The sequence below is a fragment of the Apis dorsata genome, unplaced genomic scaffold (genome assembly GCF_000469605.1).
Source record: "Apis dorsata unplaced genomic scaffold, Apis dorsata 1.3 scaffold_263, whole genome shotgun sequence".
NCBI lineage: Eukaryota > Metazoa > Arthropoda > Insecta > Hymenoptera > Apidae > Apis > Apis dorsata.
In genome coordinates, this window is record NW_006263541.1 from 29,966 (window position 1) to 52,571 (window position 22,606).

General features: G+C 37.6%; 3 protein-coding genes across 14 annotated transcripts; 2 read left to right on the forward strand and 1 right to left on the reverse strand.

Annotated features, from left to right (window-relative positions):
• Positions 1-1,069: 1,069 nt before the first annotated feature.
• LOC102673725 (host cell factor 2-like) lies at positions 1,070-19,382 on the reverse strand. Of its 9 annotated transcripts, none has more exons than XM_031510788.1 (9): positions 19,172-19,382; positions 10,914-11,074; positions 6,824-6,981; positions 4,771-4,927; positions 4,404-4,700; positions 3,954-4,264; positions 3,464-3,810; positions 2,604-3,403; positions 1,070-2,531 (listed from the first exon to the last, which is right to left on the reverse strand). In XM_031510788.1, exons 1-8 carry the CDS (start codon positions 19,198-19,200, stop codon positions 2,623-2,625), a joined length of 2,241 nt encoding a protein of 746 aa, XP_031366648.1. In that variant the 5' UTR covers positions 19,201-19,382; the 3' UTR covers positions 1,070-2,531; positions 2,604-2,622. The 9 variants fall into 9 exon arrangements, with proteins under 9 accessions (XP_031366648.1, XP_031366649.1, XP_006616465.1 ...); XM_031510789.1 differs by lacking the exon at positions 19,172-19,382 and adding an exon at positions 17,544-17,674; XM_006616402.2 differs by lacking the exon at positions 19,172-19,382 and adding an exon at positions 15,889-16,175.
• Positions 17,370-19,096, forward strand: LOC102673373. Its single transcript, XM_031510793.1, has 6 exons — positions 17,370-17,638; positions 17,716-18,003; positions 18,087-18,351; positions 18,433-18,612; positions 18,687-18,835; positions 18,922-19,096. Exons 1-6 carry the CDS (start codon positions 17,385-17,387, stop codon positions 19,079-19,081), a joined length of 1,296 nt encoding a protein of 431 aa, XP_031366653.1. The 5' UTR covers positions 17,370-17,384; the 3' UTR covers positions 19,082-19,096.
• A 72-nt stretch (positions 19,383-19,454) lies between the features above and the next one.
• On the forward strand, positions 19,455-22,553 carry LOC102673157 (acetyl-coenzyme A transporter 1). 4 transcript variants are annotated; one of them, XM_006616397.2, is made up of 10 exons: positions 19,455-20,146; positions 20,212-20,379; positions 20,453-20,523; positions 20,594-20,883; positions 20,960-21,114; positions 21,183-21,376; positions 21,449-21,633; positions 21,701-21,818; positions 21,898-22,113; positions 22,199-22,553. In XM_006616397.2, exons 3-10 carry the CDS (start codon positions 20,485-20,487, stop codon positions 22,376-22,378), a joined length of 1,377 nt encoding a protein of 458 aa, XP_006616460.1. In that variant the 5' UTR covers positions 19,455-20,146; positions 20,212-20,379; positions 20,453-20,484; the 3' UTR covers positions 22,379-22,553. The 4 variants fall into 4 exon arrangements, with proteins under 4 accessions (XP_006616460.1, XP_006616459.1, XP_031366651.1 ...); XM_006616396.2 differs by having other exon boundaries at positions 20,212-20,523; XM_031510792.1 differs by lacking the exon at positions 19,455-20,146 and having other exon boundaries at positions 20,176-20,379.
• The last annotated feature ends 53 nt before the right edge of the window (positions 22,554-22,606 follow it).

A 22,606-nucleotide genomic window follows, 5' to 3' on the forward strand; every position in this document is an offset into this window, starting at 1 on the left:
CAAATCTTGTTTATGAGGCAAAACATTCTAAAGAGAAATAGGTACATATTTGGCAACGGATATATTTAACGATACGATCATAATTGACTATCAGATTGCATTATTCATGTATAGGACTTAAAATAATATTTACGCGGAAATGTTAATTATTTTAAATATATGCTTCTGTTTGGCTTTTACTTTCATTTTAAATTATAAAATTTATTTTCTCGTTAAATTAAGTTGTACGTCGTACGAAATTGATTAAACTTATAGAACTATGAAATTACGAGATAATCGAAAATTTAAAGGCGGTATATATGTATATTTCGTACGATTAATTAATTAATTATAGTTGTTAATTTCTTGCCAAAATGGTCAAGATTGCGGGAACAATTATTTATATAATGCAAAAAAAATATCATGGATAATACTGTACATATTGAAAATGAATAAATATTAGGCTAAAAAATTCTAGGAGAGAAATAACATTACGAAACATTTATCTTAACGTTTGTACAATGATTGTGAAATGTAAAATTGACTAGTGCTACGAATGGAAAACATTGATTTTTTTCGGGTGCTTGCGGCCTCTAGCTGAATATTACCAAAAATAATTTTGTTAAACAGAGTTGTGTTTTAATTTCAACAAAGAATACTTATATACATCTATATAATATGTACATATTGCACATGCCCTTACTAAATCCTAAACACAGTTTTATTATTATAAAATATTCTACAAGAGAAATTAACATTTGGACAGATAAATTTTTCCATTTTTATGTTTCGTATGAAATGAATATAAAATTATTATGAATACAAAATATTTTAATATTCAGCCTATGAGGTTCCACGTTGACCTTTGCTACTATATGGATGGATTACATGTATTGGGCCTTTGTGGGCATAAAAACTCTACATGAACAAGAGATCTTCCATCGTATTTTACCATTTTCTTCGCTTATGATATATCTATCAGATCTATGATACGCTAGCATCATAAATACAGTCATAATTAAAGACTTTTGACTTCATTGATTCTTTTGTTTTATACATATTCCCTATAATATTTTTAGAACACAATTTTTTTTATACGATTGTACGTTTCGCGCGTTAGAAATATCTCCTTTCGTGATGAAGTTAAAACGAAAATCAATCGTACTGGTTTTCATTAATTATTTCTAGATTTTAGTCCAGTTTTCAGATTATCGACGAGAAAATTCCATTTAAAATTTATCTATCTTCTTATAAAAATTTAATTTTTATCAAATAATTGAAACGTACTTTAATTATTCACATTGGGCACAATCACACATTGATTTCCATTTAATATTCAGAATGTTTTAAACGTCAAATACGTCGAGTTTATTACATTTTAATTCTATTTTATTTTCTATGCATATCATGTTCACAGTCGATGGCAGTTAAGCGCAGATCAGGCGAGTCTTTTGATGTTATCTCTCAATTTTCGAATCAAAAAATTTAAATAATCTATCACTCGTATTATTCACTATAATATGAAAAATTGTATCATGTATAATATAATAAACGTGGATCTAAAGTTTCGATCTTAATCATAATTCTTATAAGATGCTACGTATACCATTTAAGATTGAAAGAACGCAGTCGTAGACAAAGGATTGCACATTTCACTCGTTTGACTTGCGCTTTGGTAATTAACATTTGCTCTGTAAACCAAATAATAGAACAATCATTATTAAAGAATACAATATTTTCCGGTTTCATTCACTGATTTAAAAATATGATTTATGATGATTATTATTACAATTATTTTAAAATGCAAGTGGCAAAGTAAACGAGAAAAAAATCAGTGAATTAAATTTGAATTCAGAATCCATACTATTATTATCTGCATAAACAGATAAATCAATAATGTGTATGTTATATCATTTAAGAGAATTCTATCGTTATGTAAATATTTATTTAACAATATAGTATTCAAATATATTTATTCAAAAAGAAAAGAGAGAGAATATTTACTCATTTTTAAAATTATTTTATATAACATAATATTTCTTAATTTGATATAATGATAATTAGATATAGAAAAAGAAGAAAAATAATTTAAAGAAAATAACTGTGGAATAATAATATACATTATCCAAAGTTGTAAACTCGAGTAAGTAATTACTTATATTCTAATCACATTTCACATATTGCACTGTATATTAATTATATACTTTCCGATATAATATAATATCGAATACTTAAAAGAGTTGAATACTATTTGTAAAAAAATGACTAGAAAATGGACTTGACAGGACTTTTGAAGTAAAGTGCGTATTACCTGAACAAACGTTGTATTCAACAATAAATATATCAATATAGAAAACTAGAAAAGCCCTCTTTCTACGAGCTAAACATGATTAATTGCAATGATATAACATTTGGCAATTAAGAAAAGTGCATTTATCGGTCGCCTTTTTTTCTTCTTCTTCTTCTTCTTCTTCTTCTTAATATTTTAAAACACAAAGTCGGGAGGAAGTCTTTCTGAGGAAAAATCTTTCTTCGATTGACTCGACGGAAATCTTTAAGAGAAATATTAGATAAGATTAATAAAAAAAAAAAAAAAAAATATAAGATAAAATCAACGAACATACTTATCATATTTTTGTTTCTTTAAAAGATGTGTGGCGCTAATTGCAATTTCCACAATGAAACGGGCCTGGCGAACACCGTGACCTGGCCCTTCTCCTTCCCTCCAACTAAAAACACGTAAAGAGGCGCTGGTCCGTACGAAGGCGTCTCCGACTCTTCAATCGCGGCGACCTTCGCCCTTTGCCTTTCGGCCCTCGACGCACTGACTGCTCTTCTAGACGGAGAACCTAACGGTAAACTTTTAGGCGGTGCCCTCGGCACTCTTTTGATTTCCTGAAGCTCCAACAGTTCCGCGAATGTCTGCGAGGCAGATCTTCCTGGTTCGTCCTCTAAAACACTGTCCGGTGGGCTGTTCAATAATTTCGCGTACTTCCCATCTTGAGGTTGCTGCTGCTGCTGCTGCTGCTGCTGTTGCTGCTGCTGTTGCTGTTGCTGCTGATGGTGGTGATGATGGTAATGATGATTCTTCGTCTCGTCCAGTCCAAGATAATTCGGATTGCAAAAGCCGAATTGGCCCTCGCGTATCGTCGACGGCGTCACCATGGGACGATACTGTTTGCTCTTTCGACCCGACGGCCAATCGTCGTCCGCGAGGGGATCCCCAGGACTTCTGGCCTCTATGCTCGCGTAATCCGACGTCGACTCCTCGCCCTCTTCCAAGTCGGCGAATCGAACCGAAGCTGACGTGGGAATTTTCGAGGTGGTCGGCGTTTTTGGCGTTTGAAGTGCGGCCTCGTAAAGGTGAGAGCTGTAACTCTCGCCCCGCGTCGGTTGGCAAGCTTGGTGCACGGCCGCGAAATCTCTGGAAAAATTCGCAGAAATTCTATTATTCACGTTATATAACTGGAGGAGTATCTCTCACCGTTTCTCCTCCTGCACCTCTATCAGCCTGGAGGTAGGAGGCTCCGTTCGTTCTTCGTTGTCGCTGTTCTCGTCCAGGTCGACGAACACGAGCCTTGCTGCTTCCACAGGCGTGAGAACCGGGGTGGGTAGCGTCAACGCGCGGAAATTCGGCACCGAGATAGGATCTCTGGTCATTCCAGAGTTGTTTGTCGGATTGTTGCAACTCGCCTCCGCGTTTTTCGACGCAGTTTCCGCAGGTTTTTGCCTTCGACGGGCCAACGTGTTGGCGCTTCGCGACTTCACCATCCCCGTCGATGGCTCGCAAACTTCCGAGTCCACTTGCTGAAACGGATAATACGTATTCGCCTGCAGGCAGGCTTGTATTTGTCACATGCGTTTCGTGTGCGTGTAATACTACTACTGGTGGATAGGTGCACGTGTAATTTCGAAAAATCGAAGGAGAAGAAGAAATTGTTTTATTACTTTCTATTATAAAGTAAAGTAAGTACCTCTTGGGGACTTTCCTCGTTATCGTCCTGCCCACTTAAAACGGAATAGCTGCACTTGGTTGGATGGCTCAACCGTGAAAGATTGATTTGTGATAATTTAGAAATCTCCTTGAGAAAGCTCGGCCTGGCTGGCGCTTCATTGGGCGATATCCTGTTGTTGCACAGCCTCGTCCTTTGATTCTTCGGTTTCGGCTTCGAATTATCGATATTGGTCCCTCGAATCAACAGTTCGGAAACCGCTAACGCGACGCTCTCCGCTCTTGGTTGGGGTTTAGGACCTGGCACTGATAATTTTTCCCACGTTTCCGTACCTTTCAACAAATTTCAATCAACCTGTAGCGATCTGTCAACCCCTTCGCAACCACTTTGGATATTTTATATATATATATATATGCTATATGAATATAAGTCACACAGAAGATGTGTATAACAATTCATAATAATTTTTACCGAAATGAAACCTCCAGAGTTCGTTCGTGGCCAAGCCACCGCTTTCCCCGCCAAAAATTAGCATACAACTGGGGAGCCTGCAGGCCGCGTGGCCGTGAAGGGGGCCCGGTCCAGGTTTGTTCCTTAACAGGCACCAAGAGGCGGTATTCACGTCCCATCTCCAGCAATCGCTTCTCTCTTGCAGATCGGTCATACCGCCGTAAATGTACATGGCGTCGCCGTGCAACACGGCCGAGTGTTTGTGCCTCGCTGCTGGCCCACTCTCGCTCGAGGACAGAAGATGCCACGATTCTGTCTCTGAAAGCGATGGAACATTAAAAACCGAAATCGTAAATGCCGTTTAAAAGCGAATAACGAGATTTTTTACCGAAATGAAAAGCCCATAATTCCGGAGAGCTGCCACGCAAATCTTGGTAACCACCGTAAATGAGCATCTGGCCGCGATGAACCAAAGCGGTGTGACCTCTTCGACCTCTTGGAACGGCGCAACCTCGTTGCGCCCTCACCTTTCTCCACACGTTGGTCTAGAAACATGGTCGATCAACAGATGATACGAGAATACGTTATCACTTTCGTCTCGAGATCGGCTCTCTTTTTTTCGATTCTCCTGTTTCCCCTTCGAAGATAGAATTTCGCGGTTGAAATTATTCGAGAGAGGGGGGAAAAAAAAGCGTATAAAATATAAAGCTCTCGTAAAGATCGATCTATTATTAAAAACTTCACCTTGAAAAAAAAAAAAAAAAAATGAACGCCGATGAAAAGATGTAGGACGTTACGTGAGTGACGCACGATTTGTTCGTCAGAGGGAAGGGCATATTAGAAAGGGAGAAAAATAGCCGATATTATGGAAGACACGAGAATAACGGGGATCCGTGAATTATACAATATTTCTGAAATAGGCAATCAGCGAGTCTTTTTTATCTCGAGTCGGGCGCGCCGTCTCAACGAAAGGAAAGAAATATGCGTTGGCTCAGGGGCCAAAAGGGTCCGCGGATCTTACGAAAGGAGAGAGAAAGATGGAAGGAAGGTGTACAAGCTATACGGCAAGGGTGCTGAAAGTAATTACGTAACTCGAAGTACGTGCCTAAAGTTGATAGGCCACTTGCGTACTACCCCCGTATTATACGAGGGGGTTGCGAGAGGGTGGAATACTAGCTAAATCCACCATCGACGTTAAAAACGCCGCGAAATTAGCGTTGAAAACAGTTTACGAGCGGTAATTTTTGAATCTTCGAAATGATCTTCGAAGAATCGATCTTTCGATTAATTATCGAGTTGAATTAGAAAAAGAAGGAGAAAAGAGAAGATAAAAAAAAAAAAGAAAAGAAAAGGTTTCGTCTGGATACGATTTTTCCCCTTCACCTTCGATTCGCTATATATATATATATAGAAAGAGAGAGAGAGAGAGAATTTTAACGAGGCTCGAAGGGAAGACGAAGTGGAGAGAGAGAGCAAACCGCGAGGCAACCCCTCTGGCTTAACCAATCGGGTTTGCCAGGCGCATTCGTAACGCGGATTTCAATAATACATTACGAGGAGACAAGCAGGGCGGGGAATGTCCCTGTGTGTCATGGTTCAATGAGCAAAAATGCAGAGGAGCAAAGTAACCATGGCGACCGAGGAAAGGAGGAAAAAAAAAAAAAAGAAAATTTAGATTAAAGTGAAAAATTAAACGGAGATAATTTTTATACGCGAGAAGAACGAAGGAAAAATCACGAGATTATTGCAGATTATTCCTTCCCTTCTTCCTCTATTTTTTCGCACCCCCCGTTGAAAGGAAGATATATATAAACTATTAAGGAGGAACTGAGGAACCTTCGTGCGTAGCCTGAATTTATCAATTTTTAATGATCGGCAACACATACAGGTTGAGGGTGGAGAGAAACCCTTGGGAGGACGAGCGTTCAATTTCGAGGGAAGCGAGAGGTGTTGACACCGGTTAGTTACGAAAAATCGTCGTCGATTCGATCAGAGAACGATAAAGAAATGATAAAGAATCGTAATTCGCGATAAGACGAAGAGGAACTTTGGAATAATCAATTTCAAGCAAGTAAGAAGAGTAACGTTCTTAATCTTAATCCTCTGTAACGAAAAGCATCGAAGCAAGATATTGTCAATCAAGGCCAACATGGTGTTTCGTTCGATTTACCCGACCAAAGGGGTGTAGACCCTCGACGACAGGAAGAAGCGAGGTAGCCTCGAGCCTTACCCCACTTTCCTAAATCGAATCGCTTAAATTCGGACGGAACGAAATTTCGACCAACGAAATTTAACCGTGGAGGATGAGACAGTCACACGATCTCAAGAGAAACGTCGAGGAGTCGACTTGACGATTTTCCCTTTCGTTCCGTCGACGTTCGCATGCGAGCCCTTTCTCGAGAAGGGGAAAGGGAAAGGTTTGGCCTTAGGTGATACGTTACCTTGACATTGTAGACCCAAAGCGGCGTTTCCGTGCCCGCGGAAAATCCGAGCTCACCCCCAAAGATATAAAGGCAATCCTTGTAAGCGACCGCGCTGTGCTCCTGAAGTGCCGGCGGCCTTTCCCCCCCAGGATGCAATTCCTCCCATTTACTGTCGGCTGGGAAAAGAAAATAGAAGAAAGGGTTAACAACACGCGTCGACTCGTTATCCCAAAACAGTTTTTTTCACATGCAGACCCAGACAGACCCTTTGGAAGGGAGATCGAGTCGAGGACAAACGAGATTTATGCAGCCTCGCTTTTTTCCTCTTTCTCGAGTTATTATACGCGCGAGGGGGAGGGGTGAAGTCGCGGTTAAAAAAAAATACCAGCGGTACTTATCAGAGATCGTTTTCCACACGAAGCTGGCACTTCATTCGACGTACAATTTTTATTCTAACACGCGTTTTAATTATCCGTTAATTATTCCCTCACGATGCTCCATATGTTGGTCCACTTTGGAAGAAGAAACTGAACTTCCTTCCACTCGATAATAATTCTTGTAACCCTCGTACAATTTTTATTTTAACACGCGTTTTAATTATCCGTTAACTATTCCCTCACGACGATCCATTGGCTCACTTTGGAAGAAGAAACTGAACTTTCTTCCATTCGATAATAATCCTTGTACAGACTTTATTCTAACACGCGTTTTAATTATCCGTTAACTATTCCCTCACGACGCTTTATATTGGCCCACTTTGAAAGAAATCTTCAATAATAATCCTTGTAAAGGATTTCCTTCCTCTCGATGATAATCCTTGTAAACCCTCATTCAAGGTACAGATTTTATTCTAACGCATTTCAATTATCCGTTAATTATTCCCTCGTGATGATACGTTAGCCCACTTTGAAAGGAATCTTTTACTCGATAATAATCCTTTATATTTTTTGAGAGCATCTTCAAAAATAGTAGAAAAAGGTAGAAGTGGAAGAGCACAATGAAACTGAACTTTCTTCCACTCGACAATAATCCTTGTAAACCCTCATTCAACGACACGTACAGATTTTATTCTAACACGCGTTTTAATTATCCATTAACTATTCCCTTACGACGCTTGATGGAAGAAGAAATTTTCCACTTAATAATAATCCTTATAAACCTTTATTTTTTTGAAAGCATCTTTGGAAGTAGAAGAAAATGGAAGTAAAAACGCACGATGAAATTGAACTTCCTTCCACTCGACAATAATCCTTGTAAACCCTCATTCAACGACACGTACAGATTTTATTCTAACACGCGTTTTAATTATCCATTAATTATTCCCTCACGACACTTAATACATTGCTGAAGAAGAAATTCTTATACCTTTATTTTTTTGAGAGTATTTTCAAAAATAATAAAAGAAGATTTTATTCTAACACGCGTTTTACTTATCCATTAACTATTCCCTCACAACGCTTGATCGAAGAAGAAATCTTCCATTCGATGTAATTCTTGTACCTTTATTTTTTTGAAAGCATCTTTGGACGAAGAAGAAAATGGAAGTAGAAAAGCACGATGAAATTGAACTTCCTTCCACTCGACAATAATCCTTGTAAACCCTCATTCAACGACACGTACAGATTTTATTCTAATACACGTTTGAATCATCCATTAATTATTCCCTCACTTGATGTATTGCCGAAGAAGAAATCTTCCATTCGATGTAATTCTTGTACCTTTATTTTTTTGAGAGTATTTTCAAAAATAATAAAAGAAGATTTTATTCTAACACGCGTTTTAATTATCCATTAACTATTCCCTCACAACGCTTGATGGAAGAAGAAATCTTCCACTCGATAATAATCCTTGTAAACCTTTATTTTTTTGAGAGCATCTTCAAAAATAGTAGAAGAAGATAGAAGTGAAAGAGCACAATGAAACTGAACTTTCTTCCACTCGACAGTAATCCTTGTAAACTCTCATTCAACATACAGATTTTATTTTAACACGCATTTTAATTATCCATTAACTATTCACGACTATTTAACTATTCTCGACATTGGCCCACTTGATAATAATCCTTGTAAATCTTTATTTTTTTGAGAGCATTTTCGGAATTAGAAGAAGATGGAAGTGAAAGAGCACGATGTGAATGAAACTGAACTTCCTTCCACTCGACAATAATCCTTGTAAACCTTTATTTTTTTTGAGAGCATCTTCGAAAGTGGTGGAAGAGCACGATCGGAAGGTGAGTTGTATCGGGGAGCAACGTTGCGCAAAATTAAAAGAGAAAGGGGAGAGTGGAGGAGGAGGCAGACACACGCGAGAAGAGACGTCTCTAGGGGGTGTACCACAATCTAGAAAATCTTTCGAACGCACGGTAAATCGCACTTTCACCCCGCCCCTGCGATCTGCCTCTCTGAAATAAATCCTCGAAGCTTTTGGTTGGGGCTTCTTAAGAAACGGAGGAACACGGTGGCAAGAGCGGATGGGAGTTCGAGGGAGGGATTAAATGTAAGCAGTGTCAAGGACGCGGAGAAACGGAGTTTGAAAGATAATAATCTCGAATGGAAGAGCGAAGTTAGAATTTTTTTTAAAATCTTTAAAAAAAAAACACACACACACATAAAGGGGGATCGAATAAAACCTTCTGAATTCATTTGAGCGAGACGCGGTTTTGAAGGGTGCGTTAAAACCTTGCTCCTTCATCGGATGGATTTAACAGGAAGAACGAACGGTTCTTCTTTACCCTTAGCAAGTTTTACGAAAAGAGAAAAGGGACGCTCCCCTAATCTCCTCGGAGGAAAAAATAAAGGAAATCAACGGCGCATGAAGTTATATGCGAGTGAAGGAGGGAAACGAGGTTTCTCTCTGTCTTTTTCCTTTTTCTAAGCGAAAATCGAAAGAAATATTTTTTTCACCGCTTAAAATTTATCCGAGTCACGGTTTCGTGGAACGTGCTCGGGAACAAAGAGCGTGAAATTTACATAAGAGTCATAATGTGCTGGGTGAAGTGGTTGCAGTGTCTGGCACTAAAGATGCCCGATATTGATTACGAACAAACGTGTCGTATCTAGCTACGAAGAAAAAGAAGAAGAAGAAGAAGAAGAAGCAATGCGCTTCCTTTGTCCCCTGTTGAAAGTGCTCTTCTGCTACCGAAGAGAAAGATCGGGAAGAAACTCGATCAGAGCGTTGGATAACAAATTATTGGACAAAATCGTGGATTCTATCCAAATTTAACGAATAAACTCTGTTCGAAAGCTAAACAATCAGGAAGAAGAGGGTGGAAAGAACAAAAAGATGAAGCGCTCTCGCGGTCCCAAATAATACTTTCGCGAGACCAAGTATATCGACGATGCTTTGAAAACACGCCGAGGGGCTCTTGGATAGTATTTTGCCCCCCTGGGAGACGAACCAACCCCTTCTGATACCGCTTTAATATTCACCCAAACTTGTACTCGAACAATCCACGCTGATGAATAGGGCATCTCGAAGCCACGATCAAACATTGCAAATTCTATTACCCCATTGGACGAATTTTACATACACGCGATATATCGAATCGTAATGGTTCCGCCTCGTATTTCGAATCGATTCGAATAGCGCCGTTTCGAATTTAAAATCCGTCTGCAATTCTCTTCGATATCGAAAACAAAGTCTACGGGGAATACCTTTAAAGCGTTGCCAATCGAAACTTGGCTAGGTTCAAAGTGGTCAGCCGAATGATCCTTATCGGTGAAAAAATGTTGACCGAGTCCAACGGATATCCGGTTAATATCCTCTTCGAAACGAGGCGATTATCGCACGAGGGTTCAATTAATATACGATCCCCGTGGAAACAGGTATAATTGTGGAGTATCGCGGATTTAGTTGATACGGACGTTGGCTTTAATAATGGCGTGTTATTGATCAGACTGAACCCCGTTTAAATTCCGTCGCGCACCCTCTCGTTCACCGAGCGAGATGGTAGGGTGGCGTTGGTCAGAGATGTTGTTCCTCCGTGCTCAGACATCGCGTATTAATTTTTATTTCTTCATCCCCTTTCCACGAGTCTCGCGTTTTTAATTCTTTCGAAGGCAAAAGCAGTTTAACAGCTAAAAGGAAAGGGAAAAAAATTGTCACTTACCGAGGCTGTATCGCCAAAGATCTTTGAGGGGAAGGTTGCCGTTTCGTCCTCCGAGGAGATATACGTGGCCGGAGAGTAAAGTGGCGCTGTGCTTGCTTCTGGAAGGTGGTGCGGGCCCGTTCTCAGTGCCGGCCGCGGTAACCGAGCTCCACATTTTCCTCCTGCGGCACAACGAATCTCCAAGTTAGTTACAAGGAAAACCTGAATATCGAAAAATATTGGGATCGAATTTTAATCGATTTTAAACTTCGAGGAAAATTAAATCGGGAGTAAAGTAAATCCGCAGAGAATTGAAGAAAAAAAGAAGAAAGATGGTAACGATCGAAATGGAGTTATCATTTAACGCGATGATCTGGAAACAAGGAATATCCTCCCATATTGGCCTTAAACGTATCAACAGCTGGCCACGTAGACGTACTTGAAATTCAATTACCGAAGCTTCGAAATCGAGTTTCGGGTAAACGAATGCACCCTCACGCGCCCCAAACACGCGTACGCAAATAGGTCTGGGAAGGCAATATGCTCGCCGGTAGGTAGACGCTCCTACAAATGGGATTCCCCCGTGGTATATACCACGTTCTGCGTGTACAGCACGGCCAAGGAAACGGGAGGGAAAAATCTCGGGGGAAAGTAACGAGCGAAACGCGTTTGCACCGTTCCAACGAATATTAAATCGCGTAAAAATTGTTATTCAGGCGAAAGTTTTATCGAGAAGGGAGGAAAAATATTTTCAAGTCAAGTTAATGAAAATCCATTTTCCGGCTGGCCAACAACTCTCGATCTCGTTAAAGAAAACCGGAGATGTGGATTTTATTGTGGGCGGTTTAATTCAAATGTATGGAAATGCAACCCTCTCTGTGATGTGTTTACAATCGTTGTGTCTACGAGAAGCTTCGATAGAACATATTTCTCTAGATGTGTTTTCAACACTTTGTGTTTTCAACACTTTGTCAAATCGATATGAAATGGCGTCTGACCCGGAAACAACGGAAATTTGCGAGAGACGCGGCTCGTTTGTTCTCGTTTGCTTTCAATTCAAGCGTCGTGTCGCGAACGTTTCAATCTCTTCAGTGTTACATCACACATTTCCAATGCTCTGCAATCGTATATATACACGAAGATTATGCGCGCTCACCTTTTTTTCTGTCGCCTACATCAACCTTACCCTTCGATTCCCATTCTTTTCCTTTTCCATTCGATCAAGGGAGGGCTAAACTTGTCCAGAATTGCAGAGAATAATATAATCGAAGATTATTATTGCTCACTTCTCTTTGAAAATCTACTTTCGAACGCCCTGCTCGAGAAATTCGAAGATAAATTCTATCTTCGAGGAAAATATTTTTTCTCACACCCCCTATTGTTCCACGATATCCCATCGACTGGTGACTCTTCAACGGGGAAGCGTTTCCTTTCTTCAAACCTCCCCTGACGGAAACCGGCGCGTTATCGACCGGCGGCGGGAATTTTATTTTTCCCAGCTTCGATATGCCGCGAAGGCAAGATTCGACCAGATTTTCATTCCCCCGACCACCGTTCCGCTTGAAAGCCGGAGTGGAAGCCTTTCTTCCCTCTCTCTCTGGTTAACTCGAGTCACGAGGGGATGCGTTACCGAAAAGGGAGGGTAGTCAGACAATTTCCTCCATCCCGACACTCTCACTTCTCTTGATTCCTGTATTACTCGATGCTCCTTTCGTTGCTCGTTCAAGGATTCGTAGACGAGCAGTGCACACCTTCCCCTGGAGGAAAGGGAAAACCGATGACGATTTTTCACGAAAAAACGCGTGAAATCGAAATTTTGAAAAGCAGCCCCTCGCAATCTTCTCTTCTTGTTCGAACGTGGATATAGTGAAAAAGGCGGGATTAAAGAAAGAGTATGGTATGGTATTTTCACGACGATTGCACGGGTATCGATTATTTCCGTGGAGAGTGAAATATGTATACGTAGAAAATTCTTTCTCTTCTAGAGTTTTTCTTTTAAAGAAAGAATCTCAGAATTCGTGGATATTTTTTTTCCTTTCTTTTTCATTCGCGAGTATATGCATAGTTTTCAATTATGCAGATGACAACGTCTTTCGCGCGAACAAGTTTCCACTCGCGAGAGAACCAAGAATGACTCTCTCATTACGGTGGATGTGCATGCAAAGAACCACTTTTCACCCGGTTTTTTTCCCTTCGCGTCTCTTTTTTTTCTTTTTCCTTCGTGTTCCAGCGAGCATCGAACTCGAAAAGTCGTCCGGCGCGCGGAGGAGGCGGAAAAACTTGGTCGCGTGTCGCGTCGATCTTTCGACTCTTTTCTCTTGAGATGAGAACGAGGATGAAAGCATCCGAGAACTCGAGAGTGTTCGATTCGTGGAATGAATTTTTAATTTTCGCCATCCCATTTCCTCTTCACCCGGAAACGTTTTTCGTTCCTTTAAAGATTGCGCGTACGAGGAAGAGCATCGTGGTAGGGTGGAGACGGTTCCCTGTCAACATCGATGTCGTAAAACGTCGTCCCTACCGTTTGACTCGTATTTTGAATGACACCCACTAGAAACCCTCGAGCGTGTCACTAGTGTCACTTGCGGTGGGATAACCCCCGCGTATTTCTCATGTGACTACGTTTCATGTGAATCGAGTAAACAATCGGCCTGTAAAGTGTCGTCACGAACGATGAAAAGTTTGATGTAAAAGTTTCTTTCCACGATTTCTCAAATTTTTTCATATTCGATGGCTAGTTTCAAACTGTGCATGGACGACGCAAAATGAAGCCTTAAAACAAAATCACAGATATAATCCAAATGTGATAATCCTTGATGCTCGGTGTGTATCGGTGTCCCTGAGCATTATAGTCCCGGTTAGGTTTCTATAAATGAAATTAATGCAAACAAAGATTCGAAAAGTGTGTTATCACAGGTGGTGTGATACCACTTTCCCCTTGCGACAGCCAATATTATCGAATATCGTACAGTTCAGAAGATATTCATGCGGAAGATTGAACGCGCTAAGTGGCGAATAACCTCTCAGGGAAGAATGCCAAGATTCCAAACTCGAGGGAGAGAAAAATTGCATCTTCCATCTTTCTTATTAATTTCACTTCGAAACATAAATATTTCGTGCCAAAGAATTTCATTCGTCAAATCATGGATGATGATGATACGATTTCTTCGGTTTAAGAAGAACACCTGATTATTAAACGAAGAATTGATTTTTTTTCCGGAAGGTTAAGGACACTGTAAACTGCATTCACCACGTGACTTCGACCTAACCGATTTGACGATTTGCAAATATTCAGAAATTTTACCCTTTCCTCTTCGTGCAATCGAAAACGTGCTATAAATCGAGGAACGATAATTTGTAACAAATTGGAGGATTTAAAAAATTTTCGGCTGCTTCGACCCACGATAATTCTCGAAGAATCCCGCCGAAAAATATGAGAATAATCAAGAGAGAGAGAGAGAGAAGCATTAAGAAAAGGGGCATTAAGAAGACAATTAATTACACCGTTATATATTAGTGGAAGCGCGGTAACGCTGGAAGCGTAACGCAATTTAACAAGCTTACCTCTCTACTCGGTAAACCTTCTATCCGGTTAGGTTTGGCGAATGCAACTTGTGACCCACATGCAACCGATTAAATGCGACTAAGCCTGTCTTTATGGTGGTAAGAACATCTCGGGATGCTTATCGGCGATTAACCTTGGCGATTTGCCGGAAATACATCGTCTAATTGGCAGATGTTCGAATGTGCGAGATGACGTGGCCCGAGAAATGGTTTACACACGATGCAAATGTGAAATCTCTCGATATATCTTGATATTTACTTGATATCGATATATCACTAATTCAACCTGTTGTTTTCTGTTGGTAGCAGTAAGTAAGAACGATCGACAGTGTTGATTGTTCCCTGATATCTTTTTAACATAGACACACTATAGACGAAACCTCATCCAGGCTCATCCTTCAAATTGCCTCACCGCGACATATTGACCATACTCATTCACTACACGAGATATATATATATATATATGTATGTATATATTTGCAATGCAATGAATGTTGACAAAAAAAATGTTCCGATGAAATATCACTTGTATCGTTCGAAATCGTTCAAAAATTGCACGTTAATTTTATTTTGCCGCGACATCGAGCCATATGATAATCCTCGACCATGATATCAACTGTCCTCGTCATTTACGGTCACTGCAACGACAGAAAACTGGGGATATCGCGTAATTATTATTATCGTCCAATTATAGGCTCACCGAACAATGTTCGACAATTCTTCTCGATAATTCGACAATTCACCGGGCAAGCTTTCCCACGTTTTCTTGTTGCCATGGATCGAAAGGGGGAAAGAAAAAAAAGAGTAAGATGTGTCACGAGGACGGCACTCTGCGTGCTCGACGTTTCTTCCGTACTGCGTCCGGGTCGAGCACCTACCTCGACGAGTCGTCATCGAGGACTCGACGCAGGCGCCTGAAGGAAAATCACCCCCTGTTTCCCGCAAACTCCACAGCTTCCATCCCCTCTGACTTGGCCAGAGGGGGGTGAACATCCGAGAGTCAAACGTTTTACTGTACCCCTACTAGTGACAACGATACATCAGCATGACTATCATCATGTGGGAACAATCGTACACGATTAACTTTATTTCGATCCAAGAGGAACGAATATATTGCTTTTCGCTCTTACGTCGTCGAAGGGACAAATGATAGAATATCATTCACGGTGTTGAGCGTTCTCTTCGAAATACTGTGCACGTTGTAACGCTGGAAAATTGGATCCGGATTGCATCTCGATTTGCAGTAGGTTTAAAATGTGCAATGTTGATGCACATGTATGCACGTGGAATATCGTGGAAGGGATTTGAAACGAGTCGAAGCTCGTCGATTGGTGGTTCCGCGCCGTGCACGGACGGACTTGTCTCTGACGATAAGTAAATTTCTATAACGGTATGACGTTGGTCAGGTTGCGCATGCGCCAGCGTCGGTTACCATGGAAACGGGATGCTAGCCACCGCGTGTGAATGCGTATTGATTACTCCACTCTTGTTCCATTCCGCGATCTCTTGGTCCTCGTCGTATCTTCTCTCTTGTCACCCCTCTCACCCACCTCTGCCTCCTCTTTCTTCGCTTTCATTTCTCTTTTTTACCTCGCCCGCGTAACGAATCATCCCGTTCTATCCACGACCTTTCCCTCCTCTTTTTTTCTTCCTCTCTAAATTAGCTCCATAATGTCTCTGCGCGCTTTTCAATCCCTTTGCACGGAATACAAATCTCTTTTCGCTAGCTTCTTTTCTAGTTACAAACGAATAAGATATTTATATAAATATATATTAAAAAATGTTTCATTCAATTCCAATTAAATTATTACATAATCAATATCAAGAAGATTCACAGGAACTACGCTCTTTGTCCGTCCAAATCCTTCTCATTATAAACTGTAGATACTTCCTTTCGTCACAGTTGTAAAATCCTCGTCGTTTCTTTTGTTTCGAACTTGCAAACGATTCACGCACAATAGATGGATAAATTTTGTACCAAGAATGTTGTAACGTGCTACCACACACGGTTATTAAGTCGACAAGCACTAAAAATATCCAGGCGGAACAGATTATCCTATTGTGTTTTGTAACATTGATTATGATTAGAAAAAATGAAATATTTTTATTCGAAAAAAAGAAAAAAAAGAAAAAAAAATATTTGAGTTTGTTGAAGCTTAAAAATGATGAACAAATATTTATCTAAATCGTAAACGAGAATTAAAAAATTTCAAATAAGGAACAAATTCATCTATTTGAATGAAATTCCTACAATGGCAATCGACATTTGTTCTGAATATATTTACAAGAACAAAAATATGATCCAACATTATTCTTTATGTATATATGTGATAGATATGTATAATTGTTTTTACAAATAAATCGAGATTTGAATCTGCTGTTGCTCTTTCTGTCAAAATGTGAAATTTCACTTAAAACTGCGGCAACAAAGCGAAGTTAATTAAATTCTTAGCGTGACGGTAAAAATATTGTTGACTTACTGATGACACTTTTATTTTCACCAACAGAAGTGCACATCTTTTGGTCATGCTTCGTGAATTACAGGGACGCAACTAAGTTAATAAAATTTTCATATCGAAAATAATATTTGCCGTTGTGATATTAATTATTACTTATAACGCATAAATATAGAGGTTAATATAATAATAAAATTCTTATAAAATAAAAAGACTTGTAAAATAATTATATAATATATCGTACATGGAATAACTTTCTGAAATAAAGTAACGAAGACAGGAAGAAAGTTGATACCACTCCTGAAGGGTACAATGCGCGACAATAGTCCATGCGTGGCCACTATATAAAAAAGGTGAAACTCATGGAAAGAACCACTTTTCTTCGTGACGTTCATTTTTCTATTAATAAAATCTTTGCTTCTTCTCGAAAAATTATTATCATATATTACCTAATTAGAGACTTGTTATCACGATGTCGCAATTCGTTTGTGTTTTGTTAACGTATACCGTTATTTGTTGTTCATTAGCGAAAAGTAATGAATTTGTTACAACTTCTGAATTCGTTAAAAAACAATCCGAAAATAAGTTATTAGCGAATATCGTGCGTAATAAAAATTCTTCCAAGTCGTACCTGAATAGCGTAGTGTCTGGTAACGAGAAATTTGATCGTTTGGATAAACAATCACGGGCTTCAGATCAACGATTGGAATCCGAATCAAAAGATAAGTCGAGTATTTTTACGTTTTGGAAATTATTTTTCATCACGTTTGAATTGCAAGTTGAATTTTGAATTGACGTGCAAGTTCTAGTTGTTGCGGATCCAAATACGGTTCTAATTCATCGATGCGACCCGATTCATACTACAGTAGAATCCCTGTGGAAAACAATCGATATCCAATTAAATTCGACGAACGTTTACCAGTTGACAGGTATTTTTTTTTCTTTTTAAATGCGATTAATTTACGAAAGCGTAAGTTTTATATCGAAAGAATATCCAGATACGGCTGGCAAACTCAAGGACCACCAGGAGAAAGCACAAAAAAACCCGGAGGTGGAAGTGTATTCTACGAAGGAAGTATAATAGGAGATAAGTAAGCAGTTAATTTGATATTACATATAATTCCTTCCAATTTTCTTATTAATATTTCAAATGCTTAATGCAATTTCGCACAAGTATTAGATTTGGTTCACGGCCGAATTATGGAAGCGAAAGTTCACGAAAACCCAGTGGTTACGATTCCAGCGTATCTGGAGAATATGGTTATGTTAATAACGGTTACGGAGGATATAGCTTTAGCCGACCAACAAGTTATGGAGGATCAGTTTCTGGTGGTGGTAGTATTTCAGGAACTTTTGCTAATGGCGAAGAATTCGGACCTGTGGAGCCAAATCATTCAGGAGGACATGTTCCTTCACATCCGAATATTCAAGCACAAAAGGTGATGATTAATTTGCAGCCAATTTGTTAGTCCATTTATCATATCTCTTAAGATATTATCGATTGTTATCATTTGCATCAGGCTGTAGCTTTAAAAGCATTGGCAGGTGTTGCCTTAATTGGTGCAGCCGCTGCTTTAGCAACGAATCCCGTTCTTCTTCCGCTTGGAGTTGTATCGGGAAGGAGGAAACGATCGAATGTTAAAGACAAAGATGCTTATATGAATTATATCTTAGCAAACCTAAAAAATAACATTACCAAGGTGATTTTACAATTTTTGTTTTATTAATTATTATTTCAAACTATGAATTTCATTTTAATTTTTACGTTAAATAGAAGGATGAAAATGGAAGTGAAACATCTTTGACACCATCATGTATTGCTAGATTTACATGTGAAATTCAATGGAATTATTGGTTTAATCATAGGAAAGATGTTGATTTTTTTATTGGAAAATTAGCATTGGAACGTCAACTTAACAATTTGTACGTATATATTTGTTCTTTATTATTATGATAATTTATAAAAAACAATTTAAAAACTTTGCACACACGATTTAATATCGTTACAGATTGTTAAATAACATATCTAAAGAACTTGAAAATGTTCGTATTAAAAAATTATTAAAAACAGCAACTATTATTGGTTCGAATGGAGGTAATTGTAACATTCTAACGTGTACACTTATAAAAAATAAAAAACCTAAAAATTTATCAATTTTTAAATTTTAGAATTTATAAAAAAATTGTATTTTGAAATTAATTAAAATATTTAAAGCAATAAAAAAATCATCATGAAAAATAAAAGTATAATTATTTTACCGAACAAAAATGGAAACTTTAATGCGCATGACTGAATAAATGAACAGTAACAAGATGATTAACCGTAAATATATTTTTGACAGTTTTCTTCTTATTTTCTCGTTATTAATTCAAAAAAACATGTAAAGTTTATTTTCTAACAATCTACGAATTATTAATCACTTAAATCGTCGAACAAAACTGAAATAAGCGTATCCTTCTTCTTTCTCCACTATTCCTCACTAATAAAAATGGCGTACTGATCATGCGCATAGTCACTATCTTATGTAACTTACAATACGGTACTATGAAATCTGTATAGTCAATGACCTCTTACTTAAATATTATATATTACATAACTTTTCTAGATAGTAGATCTAATTTAAATAATATTCGTTCATTTTTACAAATATTATCTTAATCTCTTAAAATTCATTGAAGAAATAATTGATTGCTATGAAAATATTATACATCGTATAAAGGCATATTTTTATGTGAGAAAATAAATTTGTTCAAATAAATTTAGCTACAGTATTTTGCTCTTCTATTGAATGATTATATTCAGTAATAAAGGGTTCACACGTGGCTTTAAGACTGAAAAAGATAAAGTATAACTGACGTGTCCTTAATGAAAAACAACGTGGCATTTACGAGCCATTGCAAATTTTTTTCAATGATACCTCGCTAACTTAATGAAAGCGAAACAGTTTGAGATGCTGTTCGTCACTTGTTGTTCGTAACATAATTATAAGATATTTAAAAGTATTTATTTTTTATGAAAATATCATCTGTCAATTTCTCATATAAGCATACATTTCGTTTTTGTATATTTTATACAAATAAAATTAAGGTTATATTGGCAATGACCACGTCAATGATAATACATTTATAATAAGATACATTAATAATTAATTTTATTGTCGCGTGAGTGGTTCTTCCGTTTAGAAATGTTTATGTTACTTGATCAAAGGATCTACGCTGAAATATTTTAGGATGGTATGTTATAATATAACGATAATTATCGTCTAACAAGATGTTTGATAATATTGTTAAAAATTTAGTTAAGGATTAAAAATTTAACTCTCGCATAAAAGAAATATCTATTTCGTTGGAAAATAAAGAAAAGTGTTCGAGATCATTGTTGATCTCTTATATCGTTCTCCATGGGTACTAGAAGAAAAATGGAAAAGGACGACAAAGTGGAAGATGGTGTCCACGAATCGAATCACGTACATGAACGTTCCGATTTACGAGGTGACGAGACTAACATAGCTATTCTTTTATTTTTATATCTGTTACAAGGAATACCATTGGGCTTATGTGGATCTATCCCTATGTTACTTCAGAACAGAAATGTTTCATATCGTCAACAGGTAATTTATAATATCCATATGGAATTGTTTCAAATGATAGAAATGATATTATATGAATATTTATCATTAGGCTGAATTTAGTTTTGTCCAATGGCCTTTTTCTCTGAAACTATTTTGGGCACCAATAGTAGATTCTGTATTTTCTCAAAAATTTGGAAGAAGAAAAACATGGTTAATTCCAACGCAATATTTAATGGGTTTTTCTATGCTATTATTATCTAGCCATGTAGATCAATGGTTGGGTAATGAAACTTCAAAACCAAACATAGGAATGTTGACCATAATATTTTTTGCTCTAAATGTATTAGCTGCAACTCAAGATATTGTTGTAGATGGTTGGGCACTCACTATGTTAAAAAGGTATAAATATATAATTTGCAATTAAGATGTTAATATATATATTGGTTCAATAAAATTCTATATTTTTTTGTTTTAGATGTAATGTGGGATATGCATCAACATGTAATAGCGTGGGACAAACTGCTGGATATTTCATTGGTTATGTATTTTTTATAGCATTAGAATCTGCAGAATTTTGTAATACTTACTTAAGATCCACTCCTTCTAACAAAGGCATCTTGACCCTGCCTGGTAAACTAATTTAAATTGTAACATATATTAAAAAATTGACAATTATGTTTTATTAATCTTTCTTGTAGATGTTCTTTATTTCTGGGGTTGGATATTTGTAATTACAACCACTTTAGTTGCATTGTTTAAACATGAAGATTCAGAAAAAATGCATAAAGATGGGGAACTAAATACAGATGTCAAACATGCTTACAAATTATTATGGAACATTGTTAGATTACCATCTATAAAAACTATCATTGTATTTTTGTTAACTGCCAAGGTTAGTAAATAATAAATATAATATAATGAAATTTAAACTTTTTTGATATTAATTTGCTTATACCAATTACAGATAGGATTTTCTGCTTGTGATGCTGTAACAGGTTTAAAACTGGTAGAAGCTGGTATACCAAAAGAAAAGTTTGCTCTTATGGCTGTGCCTATGATACCTTTACAAATATTACTACCATTAGCAATCTCAAAATATACAGTAGGTCCAAGACCTATGGATGTATACATAAGAGCTATGCCTTATAGGTGATTAAAAAAGATATATTTGGATTAAATAAATAAATATGATAAATATTTATAATCAATCTTACAGGTTAGCTTTTGGACTTGTAGCAGCATTTTTAGTATGGTTAACACCATATGTTGTAACAGGGGGACAAGTTCCAGCCTATTATTTCATAGTTTTAATAAGTCTATATATGATACATCAGGTAAAATATTAAAATAAAACATGGGATAAAATATAATATAAATTAATAAATTCATTTATGTTACTTTTGTTTTTCTCAGATTTTCACAAGTAGTATGTTTGTGGCATCGATGGCATTTTTTGCAAAAATTAGCGATCCAGCAGTCGGTGGTACTTACATGACATTATTAAATACTTTATCTAATCTTGGAGGTAATTGGCCAGCAACCGCAGCTCTTTGGTTTGTTGATCCATTAACGTTTCGACAATGCAGCACCGATTCCTCGAATGATTGTAGCACAATTTCGGAAAGGGAGGTTGGTATTAATATTAAGACTTTTTGACGTAGTATAAATAATTACTTATAAAACACGTTTGAGAATATAAAAATTTCCTTTTCAGTTTTGCACGAACACGCACAATGGTATTTGCAATATGAACTTTGATGGATATTACATAGAGAGTATCTTGTGCCTAATAATAGGATTTGCTTGGTTGAGGTGGGGTCGACGAAAAATGGATTTATTACAGACAAGACCGATATCAGCTTGGAAAGTTATTCTTTCAAAACAGAATAGATAACAGTATTGAATCCATTTTGCAACTTGTTGATACGGTACCTGTAATTATTAAGAAATTGTACAAATTAAATTTGAGTATGTACATTGATCGCGTGTGCCCGGGTCTATTTCCCGCACGTCTATCAAGTGTTCCAATTTTATGAATGCAATATGGACTGAACATTTTTCCAATTTCACTTTTTTGCCTCTCTCTCTCTGTCTGTCTCTCTCTCTCTCTCTCTCTCTCTCT